The 17,514-nt window shown below is 35.7% G+C and overlaps 1 protein-coding gene across 1 annotated transcript in view; it reads right to left on the bottom strand.

Annotated features, from left to right (window-relative positions):
- Nucleotides 1-17,514, bottom strand: part of Adgrv1 (adhesion G protein-coupled receptor V1) — a 583,921-nt gene that overhangs the window by 457,804 nt on the left and 108,603 nt on the right. The window contains exons 25-28 of the mRNA XM_047556631.1: nt 14,400-14,529; nt 4,643-4,723; nt 2,938-3,077; nt 799-1,408 (exon numbers count right to left, since the gene is read on the bottom strand). Coding sequence (XP_047412587.1) covers nt 799-1,408; nt 2,938-3,077; nt 4,643-4,723; nt 14,400-14,529 — 961 coding nt within the window. The remainder of the gene's footprint in view (nt 1-798; nt 1,409-2,937; nt 3,078-4,642; nt 4,724-14,399; nt 14,530-17,514) is intronic.

The raw sequence follows: 17,514 nt of genomic DNA, 5'->3' as shown, positions 1-17,514 counted from the left end.
TTCTTACTTAGTAAGACTAAATATTATTTTAATTTCTCTGTTATTATAACTGATCCTAAATCCAGCTTTAAAAAAAGTGAGGGGTATGGTGTAAGACTTTTTAACCTTGACTGTATTTGAAGATTTAATATTAGCAATTGTAAATTTTCTCTATAACCCTGGACTAGAATTACATTCATTATAGTAAGAATGTGGTTCGCCACATATAATACAGTCACCCAGTTGTTAAGAGTCAGGTGAAGAAAATTACTTGTAAAAAGCCTTACATGCTAATCTTGGAATCTTATATTTTAGGCTAAGTCAACATGTTAATCTTAGAATCTTACATTGCTGACTATGTTGTTACACAAATTTTCACAATTTCCTACCTCTACACTGTCCAGTCACCCTTCCCTCATACACGTTTCTTGCCAATATGAAGAACTTTGGTTGGTTAATGAATCTCCCAAAAGTGGATAAAGGTGAAGGGATCTCAGGCTCTTTTTACTAGGACTAGCCTTGGACTCACCAGATAAGATTCCAAAATACTTTGAAACTATAAGTACAATACATAGTATAATAGGACCAGAGGTCAATTACACACAGATTACACAGAAGCTTCTAAAATTTACTCTTGGAATGTAACGGACTTCTAAAACATGATTTCTAAGAAAAAAATGTGTTTCACTTCCAGTTTTCTTATAGATAAAACTTCCGTAAGATGATTCTTTCAAAGTGAGAGCTTACAATTTTTATAAAATTTTCTGTTATACCCAATTCTAAATTTGTAATTTTGGCAGGACACTAATGTATACTTACTTGGGCGATTCTGTACTTTCTCTATTAAAGTAGAATTGAGCAGTTCAATAAACACAGACTCCGACCTTTCTGGTTCATCATCATCCAAAATTGAAATAGTTATTGTGGCCTCACTCTGATTAGCTCCAAAAAGAGCAACTCCAGAAGCTGATATATAGTCTCTTCCATGAGTTGCTCTGGCTAAATTAGGTGGAAAATAAGGTAGTTTTTTCATATCCTCTACTGTAGCATAAGAGACCATGACTTTACCCATAAGGCCTTTCAGCCTTATTATTGATAATGTGATGTTCTGGGTTGCTTCCTCAACTTTAATAGGTCTATTTTTCTCAGAAAAAATGAATACCCCATAAGGATCATCACTAGCCAAAACAGTTAATGTGGCATTAGTATGAACTCCTAAAGAACCGCTGGAGACACTGAGTATTGACACAAAGAATGCCTTATCCAGCTCTGGATCTTCATCTGGCAATATTTCCACTGTGATGTGGGCACTCCTCTGTCCAATCTCAAAGGTGATGTTGCCAGAGGTGAAGGCAAGATCCCCATCAGGATCAGAGTCTATATTCCAATGCAAAGTCACTGGAGACAGAGCTCCATAACTCCTTATAACCTGTAAAATATAGTTTTAAAATATTTCAAGGGAGAAATTGAAACCATTGACCTAGAGATTTACATGTACACATTGACAAGACCATAATAAATTTTAACTTTACTTAAACTCCCAAAGTTACAAGATTATTAAAGTCAGGGACCATACATTACACATCCCTGAAGATCCTGAGTCTTAGAATAGAGAATATTTTAAAAGTTATTGTTGCATGAAATCACGATTTGATTAAAAGTTTTTAGCTTCTGATTAAATTTTAGCTGTATTACATGTGGAGTTGTAATACATAATACTAATGAACCAAATGTTACTATAAACATTGTATTTAAGCATATCCTATTGAAAGTTTCTACATTTACTGCATAACAGGATGCATACTTCATTGTACAGAATGGGTGGGTGCTATCTTTCTGGAAAACTAGCCAAAAAATTCATCTTTAAAAGAAATCATATTTTCTTTAATCTTTGATATAACAAATATCAAAAACACACTTGACTTAAGTATAATGCAATATATCTAAGAGGCAAGAAATGTTTTCATCAACATATTAAAAATTAAAATCTTTAAAATTATTCCTTATTTTCCAAAATCATGTGTATTTGTAGATAAGATGATGTTAAATTCTAGACAATAACTTTATAAAAATGTGATCCTCTCCCTTACTATTTTTCTTTCTTGGGTAGTTTTTATTTCTGAAGTTGCTCAATTTATTCAAAGTTTATTGAATATCTGCCACAATAATACGGAAATACAATAACTCTAAAACAAATGTGTTTGTGTTATCATTCTTCACTGTACAAAACCTGAGGATGTTGAGTCACTAAGCAACAGAACACTTCTTAATTTCTGTTGGAACAAAGCAGAGTAGATATACACAAATATCAAATAGAATTGTTATCATTATTATTGGTGTTCACAATGTTTTGGATTTTCCTTCCTTCTGGGCAAGAGACCTGCACTTCACATACTGACATTAGGTATGGCCATACACTTTGATTTGACCGTGGAAATCTAAGTAGAAATGATGTAAACTGATTCCACAAAGAAGCTCTAAGGCTAGTATGCAGTTCTCAACACCCACATTTCTTGTCTCTTTTAAGAAGGTTGGGATATAGCCAACTGTAGTCCTTGTCCTTAAAGTGACTGATGATCAGAAACCCGTTTCAACTTAGGTTGGACATATACCATGAGTGAAAAACAATTTTTTTTTTTTTACTAAGCCCGAGATTTTGGACATGTTTGTTATCACAGCCTATCTGAACTAAAAAATCTGTGCAAGTTAAATACAAATAGTACATTCCACTATATTCCTAAAAGCATGAGGAAATCTCAGAAAAATAGTCATACGAAAAATTAAACACAAAGACAAATGCCAAATGACTATTCGATTATTCATAATGTCTACATCAATAGCTTCATTTCTTTTTACCAACTCACACAAAAAGAAAGCATAAAACACTCTTTCATAATATAATAAAACAATTTTATAAGAAGAGAAAGTGTACAGGAATGGAGGAGAAAAGGTACTCACATTTAACATAACAGTGCTATATCCATCTTCTGGTTCTGTTCCATTAACAAAGAGTGACTCGGAGCTAAATTCAAACACACCATGAGCATGGTCAGAGGCTGCAATTGTCACTAGAATCTGGGAAGCCACTCCTAGACTGGCTGCATGAACAAGTTCCAACAAATAGAAAAAAAAAGAAAAAGAAAAAAAAAGAATGTTAATCAGTAATTGACAAATAATAGGAAAGGCCAAGAAACTACTTATGAAAAGAGCTGTTCCATTGACTGAATACATTCTAATTTGTTTTAGAAAGAAAGGCAGAAACAAAAGGTTGCCACACATAGTCATGTTTTTATGACCTTTCTCTATTTTGGCACCAATGTGATATACAAATGTTGCATAAACTCTTGGAGATAAATAAGTAAAACCTCTTTTACTTTTTTTTTTCTCTATGAAAGAGAACATTCTTCCACACAATGTATATAAGGAAGGTCTCCCACAACCTTTGCTGACCTCAAAAGAACATGAGCCAGAATTACTCTAACCTTTATGAAACAGTAAGTTTCCCCATGATTTTAGTCAACTGGAATGAACAGATTCTTGGTTTCCAATATGCATTAACTCTGAATCTATTTTTTGCATCATATTATAATATCGATTTATCACTCTGATCCCAAATAGACCATGCTAAGATTTAAGGAAGAATTTAAAGATTTCCTAATAAACATTTTCACTCTTTATGTTTTATTAATGTCTGCAGACAAGATAATGAACTATTTTAAAAGTAATAATGTACAGGTTACATGACACATTGATGAAAGTTAGAATGAGAGAGATGGAAACATGAGTTCCAACATGAACATTCGAGGGTTAGAAAGTACTCTCTTTCAGGATGCAAATATTCTAAATATTCTATCCACATGTCAAAATATTTGAGGTAAAAAGCTGAATCATGTTTGTATATGAATCTACTTTAAAAGGCATCTTCTTTTCAATTGTCCCCTATTAATTGATAACTTTTTCTCCTAATTTATTTTCTTCCTAATTCCTTTTTCCCACTTGTTTTGGTTAAATGTTACTTATAAAGACTCTGGTTCTTTTTGTATAGGAAGTAAATGTGGTACATTTAACATGAAAATACAAGTATTCTACTTAACTTTTTTTAGGTATTCAAAACTATGCAAAATTTTTAAGTCACTTTTATAAATGACACTCAAAAAAAACTCTCCAATCAGAATCAGAAAACTGCATTAAATTCATACATGGAAGACTAGGCATGAGTCAGACAAGGATGTGATTCTAACTACTTCACTTTCCAGCTAGATAACTACAACCTACAGCAAATAACACTTCATAAAGTTATTTTGATGTTTAATGAGATAAAATATGTAAAGGACCTACACTTAATAGTTGCCAATAAAGCTTCTAGTACTGCCAGGCTCGGTGGTGGATGCCTATAATACCAGCGACTTGGGAGGGTGAAGTAGGAGGACTGCAAGTTCAAGGCCAGCTTGGGCAATTTGGTGAAACCCTGTCTCAAAATAAAACTTAAAAAGAGCTGGGGAAGTAGCTCAGTAGTGGAGCATTTGCCTAACATTAACAAGGCCCTGGGTTCAATGTCCATTACCAAAGCATGGAAGAGTGGTTAGTATTTTGCCTCTGAAAAGAGAAACAGAAGTAAAAATAAAAATATATACTAGTAAAGAACCTTGGAACAGCTGCTTACCATGTTTGTGAATAGTTGGAAGGAAGAATTCCACGTCCCCATCACCACTACCACTGCCATCAACCCTAAAGAGTTCAGTCACTTCACAGGAGAGACACAGAGACACAACCACACAACACACATTGACACAATGAGAAAATTAAGAGCTTTTAAAACATATCAAGTAAAGGAAAAATGCAGTAATAATCACCCAATGGCAGGTATTCTTCCACAGAGATCATTTCAAAAGGTAATGCTGTAACATCACTCAAACTACCAAATTACCAAAACTTCATTCATAGTTTCAGGAAATGCTCCATGGAAATCAAAATTGGCATTTCCCATTTCCAACTATTTAAATAATTTTATTTTTAAAATGTCATCTATTTACAATAATATAAATCATTTTCTAACATTTTTAAAATATTTTAAAATATTATTTTTAAAAATATTTGTTTTCTAATATTTTAAAGAATATTTATTTATATTTTCTAACCTTTTAAAAAATATTTATACAAAAGCACATGCCTATAATCTCAGCTACTTGGGAGGCTGAGGCAAGAACATCATAAGTTCATGACCAGCTTCAGTAATTTAGGAAGACTCTGTTTCCAAATAAAATTGAAAGGGCTAAGGATATAGATCTGAGGTAGAGCATCCCTGGATTCAATACCCAGTATTGCAAAAAATGTGTGTGTGTGTGTGTGTGTGTAATCATATACTTTATCCTATACATCTGTGACAGTCACCTTGCCACTCAGAACAACCAATTCAAAATTTGGGAAATGCATGTAAAATTTCCCCCATCCACACATTCAAACCCCCATCTCAACCTTGTTCACCCTCTTGCCACTGACATTGTGAAGACAGTCCTAGGTAAACATACAAAAATTCTACTTTAGCCCTGGTTGTGAAAGACACCCATTTTAAAACCACCAGCAATACACTAAACCCCTTGGCATCTCAGTTGTCTCACCAGCAAAAAGTACTATCTTTAATAGAAATACCGTGAAGATAAAATAGTATAAAATGTGATAAAAATATAAAATGCCTTGGCACTATATAAGGCTTATAATAAAGACTAAGTAGTTATACACCTTTGATCCAATACATCTTACATGCCAAATATTATATTGGCCAAGTGTTTACAAAGAAGATGGAAAGAGCAGTGATAATAGCAATAAAAAAACAGAATAAGAAAAGCAAAACCACATAAGTGCTCCTGCCAATATCCTTGATTGACAATCAAGTTTAAGGTCTACCCTGTTCTGTCTTTCCTCTCAGCAGGATTGGGTTATACCAGGGCCTAAAATCCTCTTAGAGACTTAAGAGGCAAAATGGATTTCCAGCAGCTATCTAGGCCTTGCCCCTAATTTTACATGACTGTACAGGAGTCATAAGAAAGAGGTATTAAAGTTCAACACCACCATATACTCTACTTAGCATAAAACATCTATTCTGACTGTGACTACCCTAAGTAGAATCAGTTTTAGAGAAAAAAACAGTATGGAATTAGGGGTGCTTCCTGATCTTCAAAAGAATTTAGCCCCACAAGCTATATTAACATATTAGTAAGCAGTCTCTAGGTATGAATGAGTCCAAGAGTTATTTTCTAGATACCATTTCCTGCAATCCCAATTCACTGAGAAAAAGTCAATTCCCTGCCATTATTGTTTATTAAGAAACTTCAAGATTGGTTTTCAAATGAGAACTCATGCCCTATTAGTATATAAAAAATGTATATTCTAGGCGTCTGAAAGAAAGTTTCTACAGAAAAACACAAGTATCAACATGATCATAAATTGTGGGAAGTCATCCTCATTTAGTAGAATCAGACTAGATTGAGCCTCGTGACACAGAGGTCTGACTTCTCAGAACTGGCAGACATGGAGGTCTGTCCCAGATTGCCAGGGGGGTATGTGGCACTGTGGGAGGGGTTCCCTGCCTGGTTATATGATATTTCCCTGAGCAAAGGGGCTCCCCTAACTCCACCCCATCCTGTTCATCATAGAAGAAGCCCCTTCCCTTCCCGACGCCTTTACCTGTGTGATTATGAATATAAAAGAGTTGTGCTACCCCATGTTGTTAGAGGTCAGAACTGGTATGGCCAGACCAGTCATGTCCCCTCTCATTTAAAAGGAGTATTGGCTCCTCTGTTTTTATTGATTAGATAAGTTTATGGGTGATTGATCCATAGCCAACATCGTCCTCCGACAGTTAACGCTTTCCTCATCCATGCGGGACATAGCTCAGAGACCTCCATAATAAATATTATCTCAAGAATATTTGATGTTGGGGTTTGGGGTTGAAGGTCAGTGGTAGAACACTGGCCTAACATGTGAGGTCTTGGGTTTGATCCCCAGCACACAAAGAAAAGGGGAATATTTGATGTTCCATTATTAATCAGTATTGGATATGGCCACTAATAGTCTTTCTTTCTATTAATTCAGTATTTTTAGTTCTAAATGATACAAAGGGAAACTTCTCAAATATTATATAGTTTATTTTTTATTAATGATTTGAAGATGTGAGGACTTGTCTTTGGAGGGCAAGCAAAGTTGGCATTTTTATATGCCACCTGCCAGACAGGTCATTCAGCACATTTTTACTATTTCATGCACTCACCAAGCTGAGGCACTGTTTATTTAATCACTGCCCTATTCCCAAACACTAGCTCAGTCTCCATTGCTTTCCCCTGATCCTTTTTTTTTTTAACTTATTTTTATTGTAAACAAACGGGATACATGTTGTTTCTGTTTGTACATGGAGTAACAGCATACCACTTGCATATTCATACATTTACATAGAGTAATGATGTATTCATTCCGTTATTTTTTCCTTCCCCCCCACGCCTCCCACCTCTCTTTTTCCTCTATACAGTCCCTCCATCCTCCATTCTTGTTCCCTTCCCACCCCCCATTATGTGTCATCATCTGCTTATCAGTGAGATCATTCGTCTCTTGGATTTTTGAGATTGGCTTATCTCACTTAACATGATATTCTCTAATTTCATCCACTTGCCTGCAAATGTCATAATTTTATTATTCTTTATAGCTGAGTAATATTCCATTGTATATATATACCACAGTTTCTTTATCCATTCATCAATTGAAGGACATCTAGGTTGGTCCCACAGTCTGGCTGTTGTGAATTGAGCAGCTATGAACATTGATGTGGCTGTATCTCTGTAGTATGCTGATTTTAAGTCCTTTGGGTATAGGCCGAGGAGTGGGATAGCTGGGTCAAATGGTAGGTCCATTCCAAGTTTTCTAAGGAATCTCCACACTGCTTTCCAGAGTGGCTGCACTAATTTGCAGTCCCACCAGCAATGTATGAGTGTACCTTTTTCCCCACATCCTCGCCAATACCTATTGTTGCTTGTGTTCCTGATAATTGCCATTCTAATTGGGGTGAGATGGAATCTTAGGGTAGTTTTGATTTGCATTTCTCTTATTACTAGGGATATTGAACATTTTTTCATATATCTGTTGACTACTTGTAGATCTTCTTCTGTGAAGTGTCTGTTCATTTCCTTAGCCCATTTGTTGATTGGGTTATTTGTATTCTTCATGTAGAGTTTTTTGAGTTCTTTATATATTCTGGAAATTAGTGCTCTATCTGAAGCTTGAGTGGCAAAGATATTCTCCCCCTCTGTAGGCTCTCTATTCCCATTGCTGATAGTTTGCTTTGCTGAGAGAAAGCTATTTAGTTTGAATCTATCCCAGTTATTGATTCTTGCTTTAATTTCTTATGCTATGGGAGTCAAGGAACTCTGATCCTAAGCCAACAAGGTGAAGATTTGGACCTACTTTTTCTTCTATAAGATGCAGGGTCTCTGGTCTGATTTCAAGGTCCTTGATCCATTGTGAGTTGATTTTTGTGCAGGGTGAGAGATAGAGGTTTAGTTTCATTCTGTTGCATATGGATTTCCAGTTTTCCCAGCACCATTTGTTGAAGAGGCTCTCTTTTCTCCATTGCATATTTTTGGTCCCTTTGTCTAGTATTAGAAAATTGTATTTATTTGGGTTTGTGTCCATGTCCTCTATTCTGTACCATTGATCTACCTTTCTATTTTGGTGCCAATACCATGCTGTTTTGTTACTATTGCTTTGTAGTATAGTTGAAGTTCTGGTATTGCAATACCCCCTGTTTCATTCTTCCTGCTAAGGATTGCTTTAGCTATTCTGGGTTTCTTATTCTTCCAGATGAATTTCATGATTGCTTGCTCTATTTCTGTAAGGTACATCTTTGGGATTTTAAATGGAATTGCATTGAATCTGTATAGCACTTTTGGTAGTATGGCCATTTTGACAATATTAATTCTGCCTATCCAAGAACATGGGAGATCTTTCCATCTTCTAAGGTCTTCCTTAATTTCTTTCTTCAATGTTTTGTAGTTTTCATTGTAGAAATCTTTTACCTCTTTGGTTAGATTGATTCCCAAGTATTTTATTTTTTTTGAGGCTATTGCAAATGGGGTTGTTTTCCTCATTTCCCTTTCAGCTGTTTCATTGCTTGCATATAAAAGTGCTTTAGATTTATGTGTGTTGATTTTATAGCCTGCTATTTTGCTGAATTCATTGATGAGGTCTAGAAGTTTTCTGGAGGAGGTTTTTGGATCCTCTAAATATAGAATCATGTCACCCGCAAATAGTGACAACTTAAGTTCCTCTTTTCCTATTCGTATCCCTTTAATTTCTTTGGTCTGCCTAATTGCTCTGGCTAGAGTTTCGAGGACAATGTTGAATAGAAGTGGTGAAAGAGGACATTCCTGTCTTGTTCCCATTTTTAAAAGGGAATGGTTTCAGTTTTTCTCCATTAAGAATGATGTTGGCCATGGGCTTAGCATGAATAGCCTTTACAATGTTCAGGTATGTTCCTACTATCCCTATTTTTTCTAGTGTTTTGGGCATGAAGGGGTGTTGTATTTTGTTGAATGCTTTTTCTGCATCAATTGAAATAACCATATGATTCTTATCCTTAAGTCTATTGACATGATGGATTACGTTTATTGATTTACGAATGTTGAACCATCCTTGTATTCCAGGGATGAACCCCACTTGAACATGGTGCACAATTTTCTTAATATGTTTTTGGATACGGTTTGCCAATATTTTATTAAGGATCTTTGCATCTATATTCATCAAGGATATTGGTCTAAAATTTTCTTTCCTTGATGTGTCTTTTCCTGGTTTGGGTATGAGGGTGATATTAGCTTCATAGAATGAGTTTGGTAGGGTAACCTCCTTTTCTATTTCCTGGAATACTTTGAGAAGTATTGGAATGAGTTCTTCTTTGAAGGTCTTGTAGAACTCGGCTGAGAATCCGTCTGGTCCTGGGCTTTTCTTAGATGGTAGGTTTTTAATGGTTTCTTCTATTTCATTGCTTGATATTGATCTGTTTAAATTGTGTATGTCCTCCTGGTTCAGTTTGGGAGGAGCATATGTCTCTAGAAATTTGTCAATGTCTTCGGTAGTTTCTATTTTGTTGGAATACAGATTTTCAAAGTAGCTTCTCATTATGTTCTGTATCTCAGTGGTGTCTGTCATGATATTTCCTTTTGCATCATGTATTTTAGTAATTTGAGTCTTCTCTCTCCTTCTCTTTGTTAGTGTGGCTAAGGGTTTGTCTATTTTGTTTACTTTCTCAAAGAACCAACTTTTTGTTTTGTCAATTTTTTGAATAGTTTCTCTTGTTTCAATTTCATTGATTTCAGCTCTGATTTTAATTATTTCCTGTCTTCTACTACTTTTGCTGTTATTCTGTTCTTCTTTTTCTAGGGCTTTGAGCTGTAATGTTAGGTCATTTAGTTGTTGACTTTTCATTCTTTTCTGGAATGCACTCCATGCAATGAATTTTCCTCTTAGTACCACTTTCATAATGTCCCAGAGATTTTGATATGTTGTATCGCCATTCTCATTGACCTCTAAGAACTTTTTAATCTCCTCCCTGATGTTTTTTGTTATCCATGTTTCATTCAATAGCATATTATTTAGTCTCCAGGTGTTTGAGTAATTTCTCTTTTTTATTTTGTCATTGATTTCTATTCTCAGTCCATTATGATCTGATAGAACACAAGGCAGTATCTCTATTTTTTTGCATTTCCTAAGGGCTGCTTTATGGCATAACATATGGTCTATTTTCGAGAAGGTTCCATGTGCTGCTGAGAAGAAAGTGAATCTGTTCGTTGATGGATGGAATATTTTATATATGTCTATTAAGTCTAGGTTATTGATTGTGTTATTGAGTTCTACGGTTTCTTTGGTTGGATTTTGTTTGGAAGATCTATCTAGTGGTGACAGCGGTGCATTAAAGTCATCCAGAATTATTTTGTTGTGGTCTATGTGATTCCTGAAATTGAGAAGGATTTGTTTGATGTACAGGGATGCACCATTGTTTGGGGCATAAATATTTACTATCGTTACGTCTTCCTGATTTATGTTTCCCTTAAGCAGTATGAAATGTCCTTCTTTATCCCTTCTGACTAACTTTGGTTTGAAGTCCACTTTATCTGATATAAGGATGGAAACCCCCGTTTTTTTACTGAGTCCATGTGCGTGGTAGGTTTTTTCCCATCCTTTCACCTTTAGTCTGTGGACGTCTTTTTCTATGAGATGAGTCTCTTGCAGGCAGCATATTGATGGGTCTTTCTTTTTAATCCATTCTGCCAGTCTATGTCTTTTGATTGATGAGTTTAGGCCATTAACGTTCAGGGTTATTATTGAGATATGATTTGTATTCAAGTCATTTGGCTTATTTTTGGTTTTTAAGTTGGCTTGGTTTCTTCTTTGAGTGGTTTTTCTCTAAGGTAGTTCCTCCCTTTGCTGACCTCCATTGTTGTTTTTCATATCCTCCTCATGGAATATTTTGTTGAGAACATTCTGTAGTGCAGGCTTTCTATTTGTAAATTCTTTTAACTTTTGTTTATCATGGAAGGATTTTATTTCATCTTCAAATCTGAAGATTAGTTTTGCTGGGTATAGGATTCTTGGTTGGCAACCATGTTCTTTCAGAGCTTGAAATATGTTGGTCCAGCCCTTCCAGCTTTTAGAGTCTGGGTTGAGAAGTCGGCTGCTATCCGTATTGGTCTCCCCCTATATGTAATCTGATGCTTTTCTCTCGCGGCCTTCAAAATCCTATCTTTATTTTGAATGTTAGGCATTTTCATTATAATGTGCTTGCTGTGGATCTGTTGTGATTCTGTGCATTTGGTGTTCTGTAAGCCTCTTGTATTTGATTTTCCATTTCATTCTTCAGGTTTGGGAAATTTTCTGATATTATTTCATTGAATAGGTTGTTCATTCCTTTGGTTTGTATCTCTGTGCCTTCCTCAATCCCAATAACTCTTAAATTTGGTCTTTTCATGATGTCCCATAGTTCTTGGAGATTCTGTTCATGATTTCTTACCATCTTCTCTGTTTGGGCAGCTTTGTTTTCAAGATTAAACATTTTGTCTTCATTGTCTGAGGTTCTGTCTTCCAAGTGGTCTAGTCTTTTGGTGATGCTTTCCATTGAGTTTTTTATTTGGTTTATTGTCTCCTTCATTTCAAGGATTTCCATTTGTTTTGTTTTGTTTTGTTTTTTTGAGAATCTCTATCTCTTTGTTGAAATGATCTTTTGCTTCCTGCAGGTTTTCTTTCAACTTATTGGTATTATCATTCATTGCCTGCATTTGCTCTCTTATCTCATCCTTTGCTTTGCGAATCATCTTAATCATGTATAATCTGAAGTCCTTTTCTGACATTTCTTCTAACATACTGTGAGTGGATTCTATTAATATAGAATCTAGATTTGTTTGGATCATTTTCTTCCCTTGTTTTTTCATGTTGTTCATGTATCTTCCCCTCTAGCAGTGCAGATCTGGGGTATTGCAGATTTCCCCCTATAGGCTTATAGTGGCCCTATAGGTTTCCAAAACCCTTTCTTTAAGGGGAGATCAATATTAGCAGTGCCCAAATCAGACACTATGCAACCCTAGACCAAACAGCTCCTGACAATGAGCTTCAAGCCTCCAGCAGGAGTAGCAGGATGGGATTTGCCCCACCCAAAGATCGGAGCTACGGCTTCCAGGATTATCCAAGATGGCTGCTCTGGCTTCGAAATGTGTTGGCAAATGGGGAGCTGCAGCTCAGGGGTGGCCGTGGTCAGTTGGAGGTCCTGGAGACGAGATGCGGTTGGTCCGGCAGGGGTCCTGGAGGTCCAGTGTGTTTGGTGTTGTTGTGAGATCCTGGAGGCTGGGTGCAATCAGTCGGTCTGGGGTCCCAGTGATAGGGCGCAGTCAGTTGGTCTGGGGGTCCTGGTGGCAGGGAGCAGTCAGTTGATATGAGGACCCCAGAGGCAGGGAGTGATAGGTTGGGCTGAGGTATCCTGGAGACGGGGCTCAGTCAGTCTGGCCACGGGTCCTACGGGACCTGGCTGTTGTCTCAAAATGGCGGCAGCCACGTGTAATCAAACCTGCAGGTACTGTAACAGTGAACTTCCAGGCGACAGCAGGCAGCTGGTGCTCCATTGGTGGTCAGCGATCAGTTTGCTGACTGTTGTCGGAGGATCGGGAGGTGAACCTCGTGTGTTGGGTGATGGATATGTGTAAGGCAGGCGATGGACAGGCGAGAGGCAGGCAAATGGCGGATGATAGACGCCTGACAATGAGCAATCTGCACTCAAAAAAGGCATCAATATGCTGGCAGACTGCAGGTCATCACAGCAGACAAATGGGGTAAACAGCAAAAACTGCCTCACCAAGAAACAGATATCCTCTGCTTGAAACCAGAGTTACGGAGCAACAAGGAACGCAGCCTCCCTCAAGTCCGCCATCTTGGATCTCCTAGACTCCCTCCCCTGGTCTTTAAGAACACAGGAAGGGTTTGCCTACTTATCCCAAGTCACCCTTTATACAAAAAGACAATTTTAATATATCTATGCTACCCAATCTCTACCTTTGGATAGCTTAAACGCCATGACTCTCTTCATCAACATGATACAGATGATAATAATAATGGTATAATACTACTAGATTTTGTAATGGAAGGGTGAATACCACATCAATCTCAATTTCTTGTCCTTACAAAGGTAATACAATGCATACCACATTTATTGTATAACAACCCTAGTAGTTTTTGATAATCACACACATTAATACTTGTGCAAAAAGACATATAAATGGATCATCTAAATATGATAACAATTACAAAAAGCCTCACTTGGAAGCACATAACATATAAAAAGTTTTAACTACAAATATCTTTGAAAAGTTAGAGCTTTTTGAATATCAGATTGAGGATAAGGTATTGATGATCTTTTTTTTTTTTTTTAATAATCTTCTAATCCAGATTACCCAAAGAACTAGTTTTACCTGCTTTATATCTGGAAATAGCTTTAATGGGGCTATTGTAAAAATTTAAAAGGGAAGAAAGAAAAGAGGTAGTTTTAGAGGCACTTAGTATGACAACTATAATTTGGTAATTTAGTAAAAGTATACTATTTTGTTCTAAAAGCAGATGTACTTTAGGGAAAGAGCAAAGTGTAATAAAAAGTGAAAGAACACAATAGGTGGTATTCATATAATAAATTGAGATATTACTAAGAATTAACCAAAGTTTACAGAAAATTGGGTTAAATATTAATTTATAAAACTAATAACTAAAATTTATGTTGAGAAAGTCATTTGTTCATTAAAAGAAAAAAAGTAAGGTTAATTCAAAGAAACTTCACAGAATCTACTGTCATCATAGTAGGTTGACAAGCAAACATTTGATATTTTTTTAATTGCCCATCTTACCTCCTCCCTCCAGGTTTAACAACTCAACTTTAAAAGATTTTTCCAGTTCAGGGATAGAATTATCAGTGATGTTGACAAAAATGTATTTATATCTTTCTTCTGGTTGAAATTCTAATGTGCCAGCAACATTCTGAAATACAAATGAAATATTCATCAATTAAATCATAATCAGTCTAAAGATACAAAGTGAGAATGTCTGCTTTATATCAAATTATTAGAAATACTGAAACAGAAGAAGGTAAGTGAATGCAAAATTTAAAAACTTCAGTGGGTATGAATGGTTTTCAATGCAAATTCTAAATTCTTCAACTAAATAAAGGAGATGGCCTTCTATTTTTTTGTTTATTCACCAAAAAAGTAGTCAAGACAAATGAGGAATCAGAATAGGCAACATTCAAAAATTCCTATAATTACTTCAATGAGATGCAAGGAATTCTATTGATCAAGTATATTAAGAATTATTAAAAATTATATAATTGAGAGATTTAAATTCTCAATGTATAATAATGGCATTTTCATTCTGAGAGTCTCCTCAAGCAATAGTATATATTAGTTCATTTAGCAATAACCCTTCCTGTATTACACTTGAATCTGGAATTCGTAATGTAGATCTCAAAACAGAAGAGTTCACATACTCGCAAAGAAATAGTTATTCCAAAACAAAGTCGTAAGGTTCTTTTCCTTCCATTATTTCATATAACATTTTCCTCTCAAATTATAGTTTTAAAAGTATTTAATTCTTCTGTGTTAGTTTCTTTGGGCAATTGTATTTCACCTTGCAAAGCTATTAATGACTTTAAAGTTGTATTAAAGAACTCTAGTATGAAACTCCATGTTGTACAGAATAGCAGTGCCTAGCTCTGAGTTATTCCATTTTATAAAGCAGCAGTTTGCCATGGTTACTCCAGCTCAAGTGCAAGTGCTAAGGCTGAATGACTTGGTAACATCTCTGGGCAAAGATATAATAACCACCAGATATAGAACCAATTGGAAAAAATAACCTCCACCTGTGCAGCACAATTATAAGGCACAAACTGATAAATAAATGATTCATTCTAATAACAAATGCCCACCTGTGAACTGATCAAATTAAATCAGAAGCACATGAAAAGATGGGCATGTAAAACCAATATCAGATAAACCAGGCCCCTGAGATTATCCCTCTCACAAGATGCAACACCCTCAATCTAAAACACATGAAAGGAGAGGCACCTAAGACAGCAGTACACAGAACACACCCACACCTTACCAGACCCATGTAGGGAAAGCATCATGAGGTGCACAAGCAATGGACTATCAACTCTATCCCTGAGGCTTCATTCAGCTCAGCTAGAAATCCCTACATGATGTGGTCCTCTTAAAAATGGCCTGCCATCCAGACCATGGCCAGGATAAATTTCATGCCCTGAACAGTTCTATGCTCTGCAACAAGTTCCCCAGGGATTCTAATCTTTTCTGAGCACCTGCAGTGATCCTTTTACCTTTGTATCTGTTCTTGCCTTTGCAATCAGGGCAGTCTCCAAAAACCCTCAGATCATCATTAACCCTTTCTTAGACTTTCAGTAACATATATCATTATGCAAAGTGTTATATGTGACTTGAGTGTTATCAATATTAGTAACAAAGTTTGAGTGTTATCAATATTAGTAACAAAGTTTGAAATGGAATAAAAGAACTTGTGATTGTCCTGCTCCTGGGTACCATGAATATTCAGTGAATTAATGCTGATGAAAGTGAAGTAGGGTTTTTTTTGTGTTATTTTATTGGTTATTTTTAGTTATACATGACAGCAGAATCCATTTTGATATAATTACACAAGCATGGATGTCATTTGTGAATTGTTATTCAATAAATTCTGACATTGTAGAAAGACACAAATGTGTCCAGTGTATGTTAATGGCAAAGCTTGCCCATAATACCAAGTACCAATTTCACTTGATCCCTCATTTTATTCACTTTTTCAATACTTACTAACATATAGCATGTACTAGCACAATTGTTTGGGAGACAAAAACAGGACAAATTTTTGTCTCTATGAAGAACATTCTAGAAAGGAGGGTAAGCATTAACAAAAAAGTTGGAATAGAATAATAGTTGCTATGCAAGGCATATAGGTAGCTCAATGAAAAGCAATTTTGCCTATAATTTAATAGACTGGAATAATTCTACAATTTTTAGCAACACAACTGAAAATTGTTTCCTCTCTTGGAAACATTGTTATTTGAACTCGGCAATTGCTTACACAATTGGCCTCTTTCCTTCTGAAATGTGTTCTCTGCTATTCCATGGTACCAGATTCTCTGCTTTTCCTTTATACTTTCCTACCTCATCCTTTCCAGAGTTCATTGCCAATTTTAACATTATCCTATGACCTTTAAAAATTATTGTTCATTAGATTCTTTCTAGACTTTCTGTCTAAATAAGCCCATCACTCTCAAGGCTTTTATTACTATGTATATGCTCCCACCTACAAATTTCATCTCCAACCTCCGATATTCAGACTTAAATTTGAAACTTTTCTTTAATTTCTGTGAGGGTATCAAATTTATGATCTTTCCTTAAAACTCATGCTTCATTCATGGCACTGGACTACCTCATGGGGCTGGACTAGCACTTGTGAGGCACTGGGTTAGATCCTTAGCACCACAAAACAAAATAAACAAATAAAGCCATGATGTCCAACTACAAAAAATAAAAACTTTAAAAAATTTAAAAGTAAAGCCTCATCTTCAAAAAAAAAAAAAATCAAAAAAAAAAGAAAAAAAATGATGCTTCATTCAGTTCTGTCCATAGCACTAAATTGTGGAGTCCTATTCTTCAGGCTAAATTGCTTTCAAATCCTGCTACTTTAACTCTGAAATGTTTCCTAAGTCCACCTCCTTTTCATCTACCTTGTCACCAGCCTGATTCAAGATGCCATCACTCTTATCTTGCTCTACAAAAGATTCCTTTCTTGTCTTCTTGTATCCATATCTGTACCATCTAAACCATTCTCCATGGTTCAGTCTAGTGATCTTTTATAAATGCATAACACATTTCAACTATTTCACCTTCTTAAGAAAAAAAAAAAAAAGGCCAAAAGTGTAGCTGATCTGCAAGCCCTTGAATGATCCAT

This window comes from Sciurus carolinensis, chromosome 6, assembly GCF_902686445.1.
Source record: "Sciurus carolinensis chromosome 6, mSciCar1.2, whole genome shotgun sequence".
NCBI classification, from domain to species: Eukaryota; Metazoa; Chordata; class Mammalia; order Rodentia; family Sciuridae; genus Sciurus; species Sciurus carolinensis.
Note: the sequence above shows the minus strand (reverse complement) of the source record. Positions and strands in the feature narration are given on the sequence as shown.